The sequence below is a fragment of the Oryctolagus cuniculus genome, chromosome 18 (assembly GCF_051225735.1).
Source record: "Oryctolagus cuniculus isolate XC-2025 breed Fujian yellow rabbit chromosome 18, ASM5122573v1, whole genome shotgun sequence".
In the NCBI taxonomy this organism is placed as follows: Eukaryota; Metazoa; Chordata; class Mammalia; order Lagomorpha; family Leporidae; genus Oryctolagus; species Oryctolagus cuniculus.
The window spans coordinates 76332905-76352275 of record NC_142884.1 but is presented as its reverse complement, the minus strand read 5'-3'; the positions used below and the strand labels follow the sequence as shown (position 1 = coordinate 76352275).

The window sequence follows — 19371 nt, the reverse complement described above, 5'->3', positions numbered from 1 at the left end:
TCTTCTTTAAAAAAGATCTGGTTACTTGGAAGGCAGGGGGAGGGGGAGGGGGAGAGGAGGAGGGGGAGGGGAGGGGGAGGGGGAGTAGAAGGCGGGGAGAGAGATCTCCCACTGCTAGGTCACTTCTCAGATACCCTCAATGTCCAGGGCTGGACCAGACCCAGCACTACCTCGCGGTGCCAAGAACAAAGAGCTGGCGCCAGCGCCATGGTGCAGCGGGCTAAGCCTCCACCAGCATCCTATATGGGCACCAGTTCGAGTCCCGGCTGTTCCACTTCTGTTCTAGCTCCCTGCTGTGGCCTGGGAGGGCAGTGGAAAATGGCCCAAGTGCTTGGGCCCCTGCACCCTCTTGGGGGACACAGAAGAAGCTCCCAGCTCCTGGCTTCGGCTCAGCTTCGGCCATGTGGCCATTTGGGGAACGAACCAGCGGATGGAGCACCTTTCTCTCTGCCTCTCTCTCTCTCTCTCTCTCTGCCTCTGCCTCTGTAACTCTGCCTTTCAAATAAATAAATGAAAAAAAAAAAGGACAGAAAGCCAAGAGGCGCGGTGGGTTCAGCCGCAGCCTGGGACGCCGGCACCCCGGCACCCCCGTCAGGCACGGGTTCCGGTCCCAGCCGCTTTGCTTCCCGACCAGCGGACTCTGGCCAACTGGGCCCTGCCAGTCACCCGGGAGACCCGGCTGCAGCTCCAGGCTCCTGGCTTGCACCTGGCCCAGCCCTGGGGGAGTGAGCCAGAGAGTGGAAGATCTGCCTCTCTTTCAAACGTATCTTCCAAGAGAGCGAGCAAGCGAACCAAGGGGATGTCTCTCAGCCCAGAGCCCCGAGCCCGCCCCCAGCCCGGCTCCGCCCCCCGCCCCCGCCCGGCTCCACCCCCCGCCCGGCTCCACCCCCGCCCGGCTCCGCCCTCACCATGTACTCCATGTTGGAGGCCGCCGGCTGCACCTGGCCACGGAGCTTGTTGTGCAGCATCAGGATCTCCTCGCGGTCGGCCCTGGAGATGGCCCTGCGCGCGCGGGCATGGGGCGCATCCTGCCGGTACTTGGCGAGCAGCTGCTCCCAGTGGGTGGCGTTGGGCAGGAAAAGGCCTTGGGCCCCCCAGGCCAGCAACACCAGCCCCAAGGGCAGGACGCCGGGCGGGACGCGGCGCATGGCTCCCTGCAGCAACACCGGGCTTCCGGGCTCCTGAAGCAGAGGCGGGTGCGAGAGCCCTGGAAGGAGGAGAGGCGGCGGGAGGAGGGAGAGTGGGTGTGCGGCCACCATGGCCTGGCCAGAGCAGGGAAGAGGCAGGCAAAACCCCCCCTTTCGGAGACGTGGACACCGACACTGTGGCGCACAGACGCCCAACGTCAGGACAGAGGTGGGAAGCGGAGCTGGGGGTCAGAGCCCACGACAGGAAGTGGATCAGGGGTCAGGGCCCACGACAGAAGTGGATCAGGGGTCAGGGCCCACGACAGGAAGTGGATCAGGGGTCAGGGCCCACGACAGAAGTGGATCAGGGGTCAGGGCCCACGGACACGAAGCCCACGGACACGAAGCGGATCAGGGGTCAGGACTCACAGACAGGAAGTGGATCGGGGTCAGGGCCCATGGACACAAAGCGGATCAGGGGTCAGGACCCACGGACAGGAAGTGGATCAGGGGTCAGGGCCCATGGACACAAAGCGGATCAGGGGTCAGGACCCACGGACAGGAAGTGGATCAGGGGTCAGGGCCCATGGACAGAAAGCGGATCGGGGGTCAGGGCCCATGGACACGAAGCGGAGCAGGAGTTGGGCCAGGGGCTTCCAACGGGCTCTCCTGGAGTGGTCTCCCCTCGCCTCGCGCCCTCAGCACCCAACTTCTCACTGGGTGGGCCTTTCCCCCACTCGGGGCTCAGCTGGGTCTGTGGCCTGATTGACTTCTACGCCCCCCTCCCCCCAAAGGCACTGCTGAAGTCACTCACATCCCCGAGGGGCACGCCACGGACCAAGGTTAAGAGCAAACCTCCCAGGTCCTGCGAAGTGAGACTCAGTTTACCCAACGTGCTTGGCACGGAGTATCCGTTTTGCTCTGGATCCAAGACAGAGAGGACGCTGTCCCCCGCCACCTCGGGGAGCTGGCACTGGGTGGGTGGGCAGCGGAGGAAACCTACAGTCCCACACAGCGGGGTGGGGCTGACACAGTGCAGGAGGCCCAGGGGCCACAGTGAGGGCCCTCGGGCTGCACGGGAGGGCTGCGGCCCTGCCACCAAGCTGCCCCTCCTGGAGCCTCGAGGGGCTGGGTCCTCGGGGAGACGTCCCTGGGTCTTTGCCCACACGGCTTCGCTTGCCAAGCTGGCTCTGGCTGCAGGAGGCCGTCCTCGGGGACCAGACGCGGACAGACGTCAAGACAGGCATCCCGGGCAGCGGGCCAGCCCCAGCCAGGCTATGGGAACGCCATGGTTCCCACCCGCACCCTGGCAACACTCCAGGCCCCTCTGCGCCCGAGAATAATGGCCCCCCTCGGCCCCTCCGCGGCGAGCTGGACACGGCTCCCCCCTCAGAAGGCGGCCTCCGGGGCACAGCCCGGCTCGGGGGGGGGGGGGGGACCTGTGGGCCCTCTCCGCCAGGGCCTCAAAGCAGGAACACAGACATTCCCAAGCCCCCCCGCTGCAGGCCAGGCTCACGGCCATATATGCACATTCCCAGTGCGCAGGGCCAGCCCGAGCAGCAGGACGTCAGGCTGAGATCGGAGGACAGGCGCTGACATCACCGGGTGTCCCTCCTGACGTCAGGCGAAGGCTCAATCTGCCCCAAGCCCACGAAGCAGAAGCGGCTCCGTGACTCCACTGCGGCCCGAAAGATGCAAACCTCGGTGCGCCAGGAGGCAGGCGTGGATGTCATGCCAATGACGACGGAGACCCAGGACCCTACTTCTCTCATTCGTGGAGACTTTTGTCTACGCCACACAGACACGGGTGTGTGTTCTGTGTGTCTGTGTACACGCGTGTAGACTGGGGCTGTGATTAAACCAGGACTAAATTCAGACCAAGTTCACGGGGGGAGGAACAGAAGTGGGGAGGGGAGTCCGGGAGTCTTCGCCTCTCAGAGCTTATTTTCAGCTTCAAATCTCAAGCGAATAGGAGGGCAGGCGGACGCGTGCTCACTGAGGGGCCAGGCCCGGGAGCAGGAACTGCGCACCGTGACCCGGGGGCCATCCGCAGGGGCAGCCCCTGGCCGTTTCTATTGTCTTCAAAACTCTGGGTGAAATCGAACAAAAGGCCGGCACATGCACACACAGTGCAGGGCTGGTGTTGTGGTGCGGCGGGGAAAGCCCGCCACGTGGGCGCCGGTTCAAGCCCCGGCGGCTCCACTTCTGATCCAGCTCCCTGCTAATGCACCTGGGAAAGCAGCAGAGGACGGCCCAAGTGCTGGGCCCTGCACCCACGTGGGAGACCCGGATGGAGCTGACTCCGCCCCAGCTGTCACAGTGAACCAGGAGATGGGAGATTTCTCTCTGCATCTCTCCTTCTCTGTCACTCTGCCTTTTAAATTAAGAAAAATAAACCTTTAAAAACATTAAAGATAAATGATGGCTGGCTCGGCTGCATCCTCCCGAACACGTACTCATCCCCGGGTGCTCCCAGGCCCCTGCTCCCCGTGCAGCATCAAGGCATTACAGGGACACCCGCGGCCAGAGCCGGGCCTTCCCAGCAGCCTGCAGGGACAATGCACGGTCTCTCGAGTGGGCCGTGGAGCCAGGAGGGGCAGGGACTCAGAGGGAGCTCCCCGCGGGCGTGGGCACAAGCAGGAGATGAGTGGCCTCTCCAGGTGCCTTTCTGCACCCGCCACAGTCGCTGGCCAGGCCGACGCACACCTGCCCGTGGCCAACCCCGCACAGCACGGAGCCGGGCAGCGCGCCAGGGACTGGGTCTCAAAGTGGTCTGGCCCGGCGGGAGCCCAGGGGCCCTGGCAGTGGGAGTGGGGGGCGAAGCGACAAGGCCACAGCGGCACAGCCCCTGCGGAGGACACCGACGACTTTAAGCCGAAAAGCGGCACCACACTCAGAGCCAGCACAGGCCCCGGCACCTCACACGGTGACCTTTAAGAGGTCACGGGGTTCAGGTGTCCTGGGGCTGGGCCCTAACCCAGCAGGATGGGGTTGAGATGGAGAGCAGGTGAGGACGCAGGCCCCCAGGGGAGAAGTCGGCGTCCACAAGCCGGGGCAGAGGCCCCGAGAAACCAGCCCGCCCTCACCTTGATCGACCACCTCACCTCCCCGCCTGTGAGACCATCAGCTGACCTCTGACCCCGGCACGAGGGATGCTCCCGTGCCCCACCCCCACCCCCGCACAGCACTTCTCCCCGATTCGCCCAGGGGTCGCCAGCCACGAGACCCCTTAGGGAGGCCCCCTGCTCGCTCTCCTGGCCTCCCAGCTCACCCGAGGCGGCCTCCGCGGGCTGCACGACAGACAGACACAGGCTTCCTGGAAGCCTCTGCTCTCTTTGGCCAGAGTTGCAAAACCAAGCCCTAAGCCCACACGCAAGATAAGGCTGCAGGGCCTCTTGCAAACACACCAGACGCCGGGGCGTGACCGAGGCTGGCAGGCGACCAAAGAAAGCTCTCGAGTCCAGGACGCACGGCCAAGGCCCACGCCTGGCACGGCACAGCCGCGGGGACACAGTTCCACGGCGTGGTGTGGCGCTCACACACGTCTGCACCTGCCGGGAGGGAGCTGTCTGCATGCCCATTTTACAGCCCCCGAGACTGAGTCCAGAAGGCACTAACTGGCAGATGAGAGGTGGCGTGGCTGATGAGGGAGGGCACCCGGAACCCAAGCTTGCCCTCGTGTGCACAGTCTCACTCTGGGAGACTGTATTAGCCCTCCGACCGCCCCCGGCACCCCGGCCAAGGGACCGGCAGACCCCTGCCCCGTTCCCAGCAGGGTCTCCACGCCCGGGCTCGTGGTTGGGTCGGTTGCATCACCTCGTCCAGCCGCTCTCAAGGGTGTTTAGCTAAGTCTGCCAGAAACACGGATCTCAGGCTGAGCCTGGCGGGCGTCAGCTCCGTGTCTGGGCCGAGCCCTCGGCTTCCGCACATGCTGTTCCCAGCGCCCGTCCCGTGACCCTGGCCTGCCCCAGCCCTGCCCACGCTGCACAGTCATCCCCACTCCGGAGAGCAGCGCAGGGGTTGCCGCTTCCTGGAAGCCTCTTCCAGCCGCAGACCTGGAGCCTGATTCACGACTGACAAGCCAGCGGTCAGCAAGTATCCATGGAATGAGTGTGCGCCCCCTGCCCCCAGGCCAGGACAGGCCAGGGAGCCGTATAAGGGCTGAGTGAGCGCAGCCCAGAGAGCCGGGTGGGTCCGGTCCTGCCCCTGCCCCCTGCCTGCCGTGGCCTCGGCACTTAGCTCCTCTGGGCCCCGGTCTTTACATCTCTAAGGTAAGAAGGGGTGAAAGGCAGGCCCGGAGGCTGGAAGGAGTGACCAGGGTCACGGACATGTGTGCTTGGCCAGCACTGGCTGCCATGGTAACGATGCCAACACCAGCCGGGCCACAGATGCGCCGGCTGCAGTTCTAGAGCTGGAGAGAAGACGCAGGGGGAAGCGGCTTTCCCTGCGAAGTATCTGAAAGCCCTGGGGTCGGGTCGGTGCTGTGGTGTAGCGGGTAAAGCCACAGCCTGTGGCACCTGCATCTCACATGGCCACTGGTTCAAGTCCCGGCTGTTCCACTTACAATCCAGCTCCCTGCTGTGGCCTGGGAAAGCAGTGGAGGATGGCCCAAGTCCTTGGGCCCCTGCACCCGCGGGGGAGACCTAGAGGAAGCTCCTGGCTCCTGGCTTTGGTTTGGCTGTTGTGGCCATTTGGGGAGTGAACCAGCAGATGGAGCATCGTGCTCGCTGTGTATCTTCCTGTAATTCTGCCTTTCAGATTAAAAAAAATAAAAAATCCTGGTGTAGCAGTTAGGACGCCAGCTTCCTGTATCACAGGCCCTGGGCTCAGGTCCTGGCTCTGCTTCTGCTCCAGCTCCCTGCCGGTGCACACCCCGGGGGCAGCAGGTGACAGCTCAAGTGCTCGGCTCCCCGGGTGGAGTTCCCGGCTCTGGTTTCAGCCTGGCCCAGTCCTGGCTATTGGAGTGAAACACTGAAAGGGAGCGCTCTCTGCCTCTTTCAAATAAATAAAATTAATAAACTTTTAAAAACTTTTAAAAAAATAACTATTTTTTAAAAACTATAGTAACAAAAAACCCTGACACAACAGGGTTTATTTTGTTTTTTAAAAATATATTGCAATATAGAGAAGAGGTGTTCTGTCCACTTCTGGAGGCTCAAGTCCGAGACCAAGCACGTGGCGAGGGCACTGGATGGCAACGGCAGGTCAGGCGGAGCGAAGACCGTGCGGCCAGGGAGGGAGAGCGGCTGGGCCGACTCAGGCTTCTACACAGCCCTCTCCCAGCACCGGTCCCGAGGGCGCGGCCCCAGCGACCCAACCAGCTGCCACTGGACCACCCCTCCCACACTGCCGTCGACGGACCCGACGTCCACGCTCCTGGCCCCACAGTCTGGGGCTCTGGGGGTTAGAGCCCTGCCCGAGCACAGGCCCTGCCACCCCGGGAGACCTGGTGGGGCTCCTGGCTTCCGCTGCCTGCCGGCGTGCACCCTGGAAGCAGCAGGTGACAGCTCTAGTACTTGGGTCCCTGCCACCCACGTGGGAGACCTGGTGGGGCTCCTGGCTTCTGCCTGGCCCAGCCCTGGCTGTTGTGGCCTTTTGGGGAGTGCGCCAGTGGCTGGAAGACCTCTCGCTGTGTTTGTCACTTTGCCTTTCAAATAAAGGAATAAATAGTAAACGAAAAACAAGAAACCAGCCAATGCAGGCGACTCCTCCCATTTTCTCCTCTTCCTAAGCTGATGGGGTCATTGTCATTATTAGACCCATTTTACAGATGAGAAGATTGAGGCTTGAGAAAGACTAGCAACTTGCTCACGGTCACACTGACGCCCGAGGACAACGCCGGCTCACTCACTGCGCTCCAGCCGCTGAGCAGTCCCGGCTGGGCTGGCAGCCACTGTCCGCAACGCCAGGCCGTCTCCGACCTACTGCCCCATGTCACAGCCACTCCCACGGACAGCAGCTGACCCCCAGGCCAGGGTTCCCCAGGCTCTGCTGTTCCCCAGAACTCACAAAAACGAACTGGAACTCTGAGCAAGAGGCCAACCACAAATGAGCCATCCCCACAAACCACGCAGCAATTCCAGGAATGAGGCCACGGCCGGCGGGAGGGACACCCCCAGCCCATCCCGGAGCTGGGCAGGACGCCGTGTGGACAGGCACCGGAGCACCAGCAGGCCCGGGCGCCCCTCCCGCACCGGCTCTCCCCTCCAACCCCTCCCAGGAGCAGGGCCAGGCCTGGGGGCGGGGGCACAGCTGTCCTCCACTTGCAGCTCCGCATTGCGTGGGGTTCCCTGAGCGGGGGCGGCCACAGTGCCCTCGACCTGACAGCGACAGCAGCAGATCCAGACACCTGGAACCTTCCGTCCCCTCAGCAGACACCAAGCGCACAGGATGCAAGGCACGGTGCACCTGCCCAACGAGCCCAGGCTGCCGCAGCAGCTGTGGCCACCATACCCAGCGTCCTGGATGGGAAGAGAACAATCCCTCAGCAAACGCGTCCTCGTCCACTTTGCACAAACTGCAAGCCAGACGCTCTCTCTGCAAGCCAGGGCAGGCCAGAAGCGACCGGAGATCCCACACTCTGGGTCTGCTCTCCTTTCCCATACATGTGTGGGGACTTCCCTGCGGACAGCGGGCCCAGCAGGGACTCTGCCCCCAAAGGAGCAGAGTGATCGCCCCCAGTGGCACTGCGGGGCGGCTGAGGGGGCAGAACGTGGGTTCTGATCCCACCTCCACTGGAGGAGCTGTGGAGAGGCCCCTGGCCCCTCTGCGCCCGTTTCCTGACCTCCGTGTGAGCCCTGGGTTTCCTCCATGGCGCGGAGCCAGAACCTTCTTCCGCTTCTCCTCCTGGGTGAATTCGTGTTCTGCTCACCCCTGCTCCGGGCTGCCGGGCTGGCAGCGTGGACCAGTCTCCCTGCCCCAAATGCCCGATTCCCCAGGACAGCGTGGCACCGGCAGGGAGGAGGCAGGAGCCAGGCCATGGAGTCCCCATGCTGCTTTGCAGGAAACCGCCCCAGGGCAGACCCTGGGGGTGTGCAGGTGAGCACCCGCACCGAGACAGCAGCAGGCAGACGCAGGGGCTGGGGTAAGCCCGAAAGGCATCGGGTGCTGGGAAGTTCTGGGCAGCAGTGGGGAGGAACGCACCGCTCAGTGGGACAGCAAGGCCACTGTGCCCTCCAGGAAGGGGAATCGCAGGGGGCAGGAAGCCCTAAGACAGAACCTCAGTGGCTCGCATGATCCAGGCATGACTGGGGGTGGGGGAGGGGAGCCGAGCGGGGCCACAGAGGTGGCCAAAGCCCAGTGGCAGGGCCTTGAAGGACACTGCCAAGGAGTCCCGAGGTCACCCACAGAGCAGAGGCAAACCAAGTGCGCTGCGCTGAGTCTCATTCACGTTTTGCAACCCCTTCCGGCTGCACTGGCACCGACCTCACGGAGTCAGCACCGAAATGCAGCCAGATGCCAGAGACGAAACGTGCGCCGTCCCATTTATGGGAAGTTCAAAGCCACGCAAAGCCCGTCCATGCCACGAGCCGTCTGGAAACGGCAGCCCAGAGCAGGGTGCAGGCAGCCGAGGGGCCGAAGGGGCCCAGGAGCTGGTCTGGCTGTGAAAGTCCACGTGGGACACGAATGACCATGCACTGCTCTCCTGGAGTCTGAAGTCCCCTTGAGACCTCCGTGTGAAGAAGGGGTTAAACACGAGCAGGAGCAGCAAGATCATCACCGTGGGGCGAGGGAGACCCCCAGGACGCTCCCTGCAGAGTCCCAGAGCCGGAGGTCAGAGAGCCCTCCAGCTGAACTTGAACGTGTCCTGTCGGAGCCCAGCTAAGGCTCCGTGGCCGGCGGGGGCCTGCCACTGGGACCAGCAGAGCCTGCGACATCCCAGATAGCGCCCGGTTCATCCGACGTCCCAGAGGGCACTTTGAGCAGCCAAGCCAAAGCCCCATGGGAAATATCCGCTCCGTCCCCGGCCAGCCAGGCCTCGCAGGTCCTGGGAGCGAGCCGTGGTTTCAGCGGTGCTGCCTCCCTGGGCTGAGCACAGAGGGGCTGTGTTGGGGCGGCCGGGACGGAGCGTGCGCCCAGGTGCGCCTCCCAGACCGGGAGGCACCGGCTCACTGTCGCAGGGGCGGTGGTCCCGAGGAGCTATCAATACCGGGGCACCCAGGGCACCAGTGTGTGCCGGAGGCAGGTGCTGCACTCCCTGGGACCCTTGCTCAGCCCCACAGCCCCAGGACTCGCAGCTGCCATCGGGTGGCTCTGGAGGGGCTTCAAGGCCTCCGAGGGGGGTGGTCTCACGGCGTCCAAGCCGCCAGGGCCCCAGGACACGCCTCCATCAGCTCGAGCCTCCCCAGGGTCACAGCGCTGGAAGCTTGGTCCAGCCCCGCCCCCACAGCCTCTGATTCAGGAGGGCCGGGTGGCCTGGAAACGCCTTTCTGTCCAGTTCCCAGGGGCGGCTGCTGCTGCCGGCCGAGGGAAGCCACTTTGAGAGCCGCTGCTCTCGCTCGCCCCAGCCTCTGACAGCTCCCCTCCCCCCCAAGCTTGCCCAACTTCCTACCAACGACCTGTACGAGAACACATTGGTGTTTTTACTGCCCCCAGGGTTCCAAGCACTTGTTTTCAGCAGGTCATGGCCATCACTGCCGCCAGGGACGGAAGGCATCGCCGACAGGTGCCAGCCGACGCCGGCCAGGGGCGTGGCTGCAGGGGGCTCTTGCCCTTAGCTGCAAAGTGTGGTCGGGGCAAGAGGTGTAAGGGACAGTGACGCTGTGGCAGCAGGACAGACCAAGAGGTGAAAAGTCAGCTCTCAGAGTCGGAACCCTTCTTGCTGCGTCTCTGCGTGTTCTCCGTCACCGGGGAACACAGCTCACGCCAGAGGAGCCGCTACACAAAGGCTGCTGTTATTCCCATGTGGTGCACTGAGGGGCACAGCCCACACACCTGCTGGCAGGTCCTTACTCCCCAAGCCTGACCCTCCGGATCCAGGTGCTCGCGATGTCCGGCCGGCTCTCCAAAGGTCCCTGGCCCTCGGCCACCTCCGGGCCTTGGCATGCAGGCGGTGCCTCTGCCCCGTGCGCCCCGGCCAGCTCCCCACCTGCCACCACCATCTCGCTCTACCCACAAGACGCTGGCTCGGCGCTCTGCAAGTTCTCAGGCTCTTATCCAGCCTGCAGCTCTAAGATGCCAGCCCTGTTCTCGCGCTCAGGCCTGGACACAGCCCAGTGGGGTTTTTCCTTTGTGCGAGGGCTGGGGCAGGGTTCGTTCCAGGATCGCCGGTCTGCAGGCAGAGCGGAGGCGTGGTTCTTCCCGCTGGAGCGCAGCCACTCTGCACTGGGAGCGGGCTAAGCCCCAGAGACGGGGACTGAAAATGTGGGATTTCATCATTTAAAATGTTCTTTCTAAATGGAAGTCCGGAGGTTGCATAATCCTCATTAGGACTTTTTATTTTCCCTCTGACCCTGTGGTTTTGCTCTAAGCTGATACAGCCCTCGAGACAACAGAAGATAAATCTCCCCGGGCTGGACCACGCTGTCCTCGGAGCCTGGAAAGGGGCCTCTGTCCAGCAGAACTCCAGCTGCACGGCCAGGGCAACGTGACCCCAGGCGGGGCGCTCCACAGTGCGCCCAGGAGCAAGGGTTCCTGCAGCCATGGCAAAGAACCCCAACCATCTCAGGAGGAGATGCCCCTGAGGAGGGGACAGGTGCCTCAGCAGCTCTGCTCTAGCCATATACCCGAGCGGAACGAACCCACGCACCTGCAGCAAACCCTGCGCACAAACGCTCAGAGCAGAACTGCTCCCCCAGCCAAGTGCAGAGACGGCCCAACGCCCAGCGAGGGAAGAGCAGGCAGGCCAAACGCGGCCCCTCCACACAGGGGAGTACTCGTCGGCCACGTGAAGGAACCGATCCTCACCACCGTGTGGCTGAACCTCAGACCTGGTGCTGAGCGGCCAGAAGGCCTCGTGTCGGACGGTAGTGACCAGCACGAGCCAGTCCCCGGGGTGGGGAGATCAGTGATGCTGGGGGCAGAGGGGAGGGAGTCGCCGCTTGTGCATATGGACGGTCAGACGACACCGCACATGCACCCAACGCCCTGGCGCGTGCACGTGGAAAACCACACCAGGGCATACCCCCCACAGGTCCCCAGGTCCCCAGGTCCCAGCCCATCTCCCCAGCTCATGGGGTGACATCCAAGTGCGCCTGCGTAGCATTTTCCCTTCTCAACAAGCCTCCAGCTCCTGCGTGATGCTGGCTGTAACATCTGGGACTGATCAAAAATGAGTGAGTTTGCAAAAAAAAAAAAAAAAAAAAAATCGTCCAGAGTGGAGCGGCAGATGCAGAGGCCCCTCCCCCCCACAGCAAACCGCACTGGTGACAGGAGGGAGACAGTTCAGCTCCCACAGGCCGAGGGTCAGTGCTTGGGGTCCCACTCGCAGACACTGTCAAACGTGCCCTACAGGGGCCTCAGATCCACGGGAATTTTCAGGGGATGAAGGCTGGGGGCTTTGAGGGACCTGATGCTCCTCTTACCTCGCCCCCACCCCTGCCCATTGTCCTGTCTCCATCCCAGAGGCAGGGTCCCGGGACCTGTCAGCAGAGCCGCACCCTGGGGCACCTGCGTCCTGGCAAAGTGCCCATGCTGGGCACGTGTCTGCTTGAGTGGGTGATGCCAGCATCCCAGAGTGTGTGGGTTCAAGCCCCAGCTCCGGCTCCTGACTGCAGCCTCCTGTTAAGGCAGACCCCAGGAGGCAGTGGCGATGGCACAGTCACAGGGGACACCTGGACTGGGTCCCTGCTTTGGCCATTTTGGGCATTTGGGGAATGAATCAGCAGAGGGGAGATTTCCCTGTCTCTGTCTCAAAGAAAAAAAAAAAAGGACAGGACAGGAATATAGTTGAATCACCCACCTGGCTGGACAAACTCGGTGAAGCTGTCACTCACCAACAGGGCCCTCCCTCCAGGACTGGAGTGGGGCCCAGCCGGGAGGGCCACTCTGCCTGCCCCTGGCTGCATCAGGGTGGGGTGCACGACTTTCTTGTCCCCAAGCCTGTTTCCCCCTTGTAAAAAGTGCCCACCTCACCAAGCCAGCCGGCCAGGTCAGCCGCGAACGCCCGGGAAAGATCCCGCCCGTGGCAATCGTCAGATGAACGCCAGCTGCCGGCGCTGCTCGCGCACTCCACTGCATCTACTCTCGGCTCCTAAAGGGCTCAAGAACCGGCACTCACCACCGGCGCGTCCGCTCCTTGGCGCCTCGTCCAGCCCTGGGTGAGGGTCAGGTGCAGCCGGGCAGGGCAGAGAAGGCTGGGGAAGGAGGCCCGGAGTGCGGGGCCGGAGCCAGAGCAAGCTGGGGGAGGGGGAGACAGCAGCACACGCCAGCGGGGGGCTCTCGGGCAATCCCCTCGCCTCGTTAAGCCCCAGCTTCCTCAGCTGTGAAACAGGACCTGCGCGCCTGGTGCCCAGGTGCGTTGCGGGACTTTGCTGCAGGAAAAGCCACAGCCCCGCCCCACAGGGGCTCACCAGCCAGACAGCTCCTTCTCCCGCGTGGAAACAGCCAGACCAGGGGCGAAAACCGATACCAGGGGCCCAGCACCCTCAGCCTGTTTGCTGGAGGCCCCCCAGTCTCCCGCTGCCTCACCCAGCAGGCTGCACACCCCAGTTGGGGAAGGTGAGCTCAGCTGCGGAAGGCACCCTCAGCACACGGACCCGCTCTTGTCTGCAAGGGGCACTGGGCACTTGAACACGTTCTGGCCGCTTCCCTCAGCCGCAGCCACCCTTCCTCAAGCAGTACGGCCGTGAGCAGGCATCGGTGGACTCCCTCCAGGCCTGTCCACCAGCCCAACCTTGGCAAAAGGCGGCTCTGGACGGTACCACCTGGGCAGCTGGCCCTGGCTCTCTCCGGCTGGGGCGGCAGCCGATCGCCCAAGACCCTCAGCTGCCAGCACAATCCTCCCCAGGCACGGGTTACACTGACGCCCACTCTGGCTACAGAGACTCCGGAAGAGCAGGAACTCCGGTGCCCCAGCTTGCACACAGCCATCCGAGGCGCTGGAGCAGGCGGAGCTCGGCCCGGCCCTCGCACCCCAGCTCTCTGACCTTGCAGGTGTGCACGAAAGGAACCCCCAAAGGGGCGTGGCCCCCACGGAGCAGCATGCGCGCCCGCCCTGTTCACCAGCCGGGCACACGTGGGTAGAACCCACTGGAACGCTGTCCAATACCAAAAGTTAACATTTAGAGGGGAAGGTTTTGTCACCCGTGCCACTGGCGTCCACCTACAGACACCCACCGCCAAGCGGGGGGCGCCGCCGACGCCAGCAAGTCCCGCAGCGCACGCCCACGCCGAGGAGCGCACAGCCTCCCGGGCGCGCACAGCCTCCGGGGCGCGCGTCTGCGCTCACGCTGGCTCCCCATCCCGGCTGCTCCACCTCCCGGGCCTGGACGAACGACCGAGCCTCCCCGGGCCTCAGTGTGTTCATCTGTAATAAGGCGCGCCCCGAGGCAGGGCTCCGAGGTGCGGGGCGAGCCCTGGGCGCAGCGGTGGCACACGGAGCTCTCGGAGGCAGGAGGGTTCGAGTAACGCTTACCTCCGCGGGGTTCCAGTCGCCGCCTCACCGGCAGCTAGCGGGCAAGTTCGGCGGGAAGAGCCGACGACACGCGGGAGACCGGGGGCGCCGACGGACGCCGAGTGGAGTCCCGAGCCCCGCTCGCCGCCTCTTGTAATCCGCCCGGGACCCGGAGGCCACGCCCTGCAGGGGCCGGGGGCGCTGATTGGCCTGGCCCTCTCTCCCCGCCCACCGCAGGGCCCCCCGGCGGGCGGAGGCTCCGGCGGCCCGCCGGGCTCCGGTGGCCTGGCCGCTGGCGCCCAGGGCTCGGCTCCAAGGCGGGCGCGTTCCTCGCCCCTCGGCTGTATTGAGTGCTTGCTATGGGCCCAGGGCGGTGCCAAGCGCTTTCCACCAGGGGTTAGCAAACTGACCAAATCCCTGCTCTCTTAGGCTGACCTGGAAAACCGGAGTAGGAAGGCGACCTCCCGAGCTTGGCAACTGGGGCGAAGCCTAGCGCTTGCAGGGTTCACACGCGCGCCCGCGCGCCATTCCCCGCCGGGCTATGGGAGGAGCAGGGGATTGCGCCATAGGCTTGGGGCAAAGCTGCCCCCCGCTCCTGTAGTCAAGGAGCCACAGACCATGTCCAAACCTGAGCTTCCTGCCAGTGGCATCTAGCACCCTCACCCTGGGCAGGTACAGTCGGGAATCAGTGCGGAGCCAGAGGGCATGATGCAGATCATCTTCCCCAGAAGAGCCCAGGGCCCCGGTGTCCTGACGTGGGCCACCGTGTGCAGCCCTGGGGTCCACGCCGCTGATGGTGCAGAAGCCCCTGCAGCGGCTGACCGTCACAAGCCCCTCCTACACACTGGCCGGCGGCGGTGTCCCTGGGAGCCAGGCCCCGGGCTGCACCCTACTGGTGAGCAGGCGTAGGCTCTCTCTGGAATCTCAGTGTCTGGGACACCCAGGTGGGTCAGAGGACACGGCGTGGCGGGAGGATGTAAGGACAAAGACCACCTGTGTGACACACCAGTTCCAGCCAGGCGCTCTTGCCCAAGACTGCAGTGCAGTCAAAACACAGCGCTGGCGCCGCGGCTCACTAGGCTAATCCTCCGCCTGAGTTCTAGTCCCTGTTGCTCCTCTTCCAGTCCAGCTCTCTGCTGTGGTCCAGGAGGGCAGTGGAGGATGGCCCAAGTGCTTGGGCCCTGCACCCGCATGGGAGACCGGGAGGAAGCACCTGGCTCCTGGCTTCGGATTGGCACAGCGCCAGCCATAGTGGCCATCTGGGGGGTGAACCAACAGAAAAGGAAGACCTTTCTCTCTAACTCTGCCTGTCAAAAATAAATAAACAAACAAACACAATGACCTGGCCCACGCTGTGGGTAGCGGGTGGGGCCACTGCCTGCATGGGTGCCAGTTCGAGTCCCGGCTGCTCCACTTCAGATCCAGCTCCCCGCTTATAGCCTGGGAAAGCAGTGGAAGATGGCCCAAGTCCTTGGGTCCCTGCACCCGCGTCGGAGACCTGGAAGAAGCTCCTGGTTCCTGGCTTTTGATCGGCCCAGCTCCAGCCACTGTGACCATTTGGGGAATGAACCAGTGGATGGAAGACCTTTCTCTGTCTCTCCCTCTCCTTGTCTGTAACTCTACCTCTGAAATAAATAAATAAAAATCCTCAAAAATAAAGAAAGAAAACCAGACAGTGAGCACCCCGGAAGCCAGTACCTTCCTCATACGCGCGTCAGAACAGCTCACTCAAAAACTCCTCAGTGGACGCTGTGTGAGCCCTGGTGACTAACACGCTATCCCTCACCCAGCTCTCCCTCTGCTCGTCGTCAGGGACCCAGGCCACGCTCTCCCTCATGGGGCCCCTCAGGGGGCTGCGGTCAGTACTGCCCGGGGCTGGACGCCCACGCGGGGCACCCCAGGGTGGGCAGGCGGTGTGGGCTGTCTGTGGGGTCGCAGCGGCGCGGTGGAGCGCATGCCTGCGCTGGCCTTCCCTGCAGGGCAGTCTCGGGGTAGTCAGAGTTTTTATGTGTGGCTGACTCCCTGGCACAAGCCTCCAGAGAAGCAGGTGGCAGATGCGTGACCCGTGACAGCCCCGCGGGTGGGCTGAGTCACCACGCCTGCCCAGCGCCCAGGAGGGGAGACACAGGCACACCTCGGTGCAGGCAGCGAGCCTGCTGTGAGAACACCTCCCACCGCATCCCCTCCTCACGGGGCTGGGCTAGGCGCCCGTCTTTGCAGCCTTGAGTTTGCATCCTGACCCCCACCCAGGCCCCAGCCGCGTGTCCCCACTCACGTCACCTGAACTCTGAGCTACAGCTGCTGGCCGGGCTGGATCACCCACAGGCCAGGCGGAGTCCTTGGCCTGCTCGCGGCGCCAGTTAGGCTGGGTTCAAATGCCAGCGCCCCCTCTTCCCCGCTGTCCGTCTTGAGCGGTCAGTTGCTCTGTGTTCAGTGTCCCTTCCGTAGAAGGAGGGCCACAGAACCGCCCCCCTGCCCGCCCAGCTTTAAACGCTAACCATGGAGGCTAATAAGAACAAGGCCAGCGCGCACCAGCGCCAGTTAATCTTAGCTATTAGGGCCAGAATGCAAAAAGAGAGAAAGGTTAGTTTGACAGCTTTTCCATCATTTTGCAATCTCAGAATGTAATTTCCCCAAAAAAATCCTGTGAATTTGGACGAGACGGTGTGTCATGGGCCATGCAGAGCTCCGGGCAGTCCTGGCTGGGAAAGGACCAGGAGGCTCCTCGGTGTCCCCCGGGGAAGGGGGCAGTCCCCAGCAGCCCGGGAAGTCCCAGCCCAGGGCCCTGTCACCACGCAGGGGGGACTGCAGTCATGGGGACTTTGGGACAAAAAGAAAAACCCCTCTGGTCACAGTGAGGAGCCCGGGCCCGGCCACTCTCCCTGGCTGATGGAGGGACCACCCGCCTCTGCTCCAGGTCCCAGGTGCGTCACCATTCGACACCTCCAGCCTCCCCCTCCTCCCTCCGGGTGTCTCTGCGGGGCTGACGGCCCTCGTCCTCACACCCCTCCCTCGCTCACCAGGTATTTCCGCCAAAAGCCCTTGAACTGGACCTGAGGAGCCGTGGCGGAGGGCGCCAGGTTCCCGCTCATTCCCACCATGCCCACCCGGCAGCTGCTGTCACCAGGCCTCGGCCCGGCATCAAAGACCATGAACAGCTGGGTCACAGAGACTGGGCGTACCAGGCTGCTGGGCACGCGTTTTAGAAGGAAGACGGGGCCGGCGCCGCGGCTCACTAGGCTAATCCTCCGCCTTGTTGCGCTGGCACACCGGGTTCTAGTCCCAGTTGGGGTGCCGGATTCTGTCCCGGTTGCTCCTCTTCCAGGCCAGCTCTCTGCTGTGGCCCGGGAGTGCAGTGGAGGATGGCCCAAGTCCTTGGGCCCTGCACCCCATGGGAGACCAGGAGAAGCACCTGGCTCCTGGCTCCTGCCATTGGATCAGCGCGGTGCGCCAGCCAAAGCACCGGCCGCGGTGGCCATTGGAGAGTGAACCAACGGCAAAGGAAGACCTTTCTCTCTGTCTCTCTCTCTCACTGTCTACTCTGCCTGTCAAAAAAATAAAAAATAAAAAAATAAAATAAATAAAAATAGAAGGAAGACGGAGGAGCAGGGACGGTGGCAACAGCCATGGATTGGCAAGTGCCAATCGTGTGCCGCCTGCTGGGGGCAGGGGAACTGGGCCGGGCGGCACACCTTACACTGCCACGCAGCTCTTGGGGTCCCGGTCAGTGAGTGGACCTGCGTCAAGATCCCAATGCGCTGAAGCTGCAACCGACAGAAACCCACCCACCTGAGCCCCCGCAGAAAAGGGGACCCCGGGTTATGGGGCAAAGCAAGAGCAGCCCGACAGCGACAGCAGCACATTCGGCCGGGCGGAGCCGGCACCCTGCAGAGCGCTTCCTGTCCCGCCCCTGCCTGTGGGTGTCCCACATCCCCTGGGTCCTAGGGGCCAGTGCAGGCTGTGCCTCACCACCTCCCAGTCCCAACCTGCGGGAGACAGAATCCGCGTGGCCCTGCTGGGAGCACAGCCCTGGGAGAACAAGGAGACGTTGACGGGTGGCACCCACGCTGGCCCAGGCCAGATCCCGGGCAACACCCACAGCCCAGAGCCCACGCTAGGGTCTAAACACGCTCCCCACAACTCGGACATGGACGAGGGAGGCTTTCGGGAGGCGATGGAGCCAGGGTGAGGACCCCGTGCTGGTCCCTCTGCAGGTGGCAGCCCCTCCCGGGAGCCCAAGCCCGCCGGCACCGTGAACTTGCCAGCCCCAGGACGGGAGTAAGGAAGTCTGTCATCCTCAAATTCCCCACCGTCAGGCATTTTTTGTTACAGCAGCACACATGACTAAGCCCGCGAGCCTGGTGGCCAGGAGGGCCTAGGATTTAGCACCCCCTCGGGACACGGGCAGGAGGTGTGAGTGCCCCAGACCCGTCATCTTCGGCTGGGATGACGCAGTTCGTTCCCTCTGCTTCCCAGAGGGACTCCGGCCGGCCAGGCGCGTGCTGGCTCCAGTAACGCGAAACATACCCGCCCGCTTCCCTTCCCGGCTCACAAACCGTCTCTGCTGTTGGCCACCCCTCCGAAACACGCGCTGCCCCGCGAGCCCAGCCCCCGGCCTGCTGCCGCGGAAGCAGATCCAGACAGGCCCCTGAGACCCCCGAGGGGAGACGCAGGCAGGCGCCGGGGAAGGCACCGCGGCCGCACAGAAACTGGCTGTTCGCAGGAACACCCGCGCCAGCGGCTGAGCCACCGAGACACCATGACTCACGGAGGAAACCCGCACCGGCTTCGCGCGGGGCCAAGCGGAGGAGCTCCGTTAGCCCACCGCGAAGGGGGCATGTACCCAGCAAGGCACAGAGGCGGGACACCAAAGCCGATGTTTTCCAGCAAATGAACAACAGGGTCTGGGAACCGGAGCGCATTTCTAACTGGTGCCACTCACGGAGGCCTAGGCTCCAGCTTTGCTGGAGCGGTGCTGAGCGAAAGGCAACGACAGAAGGTTCCAGAAGGCGGCCAGGCCTCACTCCCGGCTCGGTCCGGCACGTCCAGCACGGCGGCCTCGCCGGCGGCCCTCCCCTGCCGCCCGGGGCTCTGCCCAGCCCCCCGCTGGCCACCTGCAGCCTCCGCGCGAGCCCTCCAGCGCGGTGCCCTGCCTGGCGCTGCCCCCTGCCTGGCGCTGCCCCCTTGCTTTCCACGGAAAATCAAAATCCCAGGGAGGCGCTGGCACCGTGGCGCAGTGCCTTAAGCTGCGGCCTGCAACGCCAGCGTCCCGTACGGGCGTCGGTTCGAGTCCCGGCTGCTCCACTTCCCAACCAGCTCCCTGCTGTGGCCTCGAAAGCAGTGGAGGCTGGCCCAAGTGCTTGGTCCCTGCACCCACGTGGGAGACCCGGACGAAGCTCCTGGCTCGAGCCTGGCCCAGCCCGGGTGGTTGTGGCCATTTGAGGGGTGAACCAGCTGATGGAAGATCTCTGTGCTCTCCCTCTCTGTGTAATTCCTCCAAATAAAATAAATGTTAAAAAAAAAAAAAAAATCCCAGCGAGAGGCCCCGAAGGCCAGGCTCAGGTCACGCACCCTCTCCAGCAGATGACGCGAGCGCTTGTCCCCCAGTGACGTCACATCGCCAGCACCCGTGTCCCTGGGCCCCAGCGCTTCCGCCATTTCCCCACGCATCGTGCCACCGCGCCAGCCAGC

At 63.9% G+C, this 19371-nt stretch overlaps 1 protein-coding gene across 1 annotated transcript in view; it reads right to left on the bottom strand.

Moving 5' to 3' along the window:
* Positions 1-13837, bottom strand: part of CRISPLD2 (cysteine rich secretory protein LCCL domain containing 2) — a 48984-nt gene extending 35147 nt beyond the window's left edge. Inside the window, exons 1-2 of the mRNA XM_070061856.2 lie at positions 13702-13837; positions 909-1207 (exon numbers count right to left, since the gene is read on the bottom strand). Coding sequence (XP_069917957.1) covers positions 909-1148 — 240 coding nt within the window. The 5' untranslated portion in view covers positions 1149-1207; positions 13702-13837. The remainder of the gene's footprint in view (positions 1-908; positions 1208-13701) is intronic.
* Between the last annotated feature and the right edge of the window lie 5534 nt (positions 13838-19371).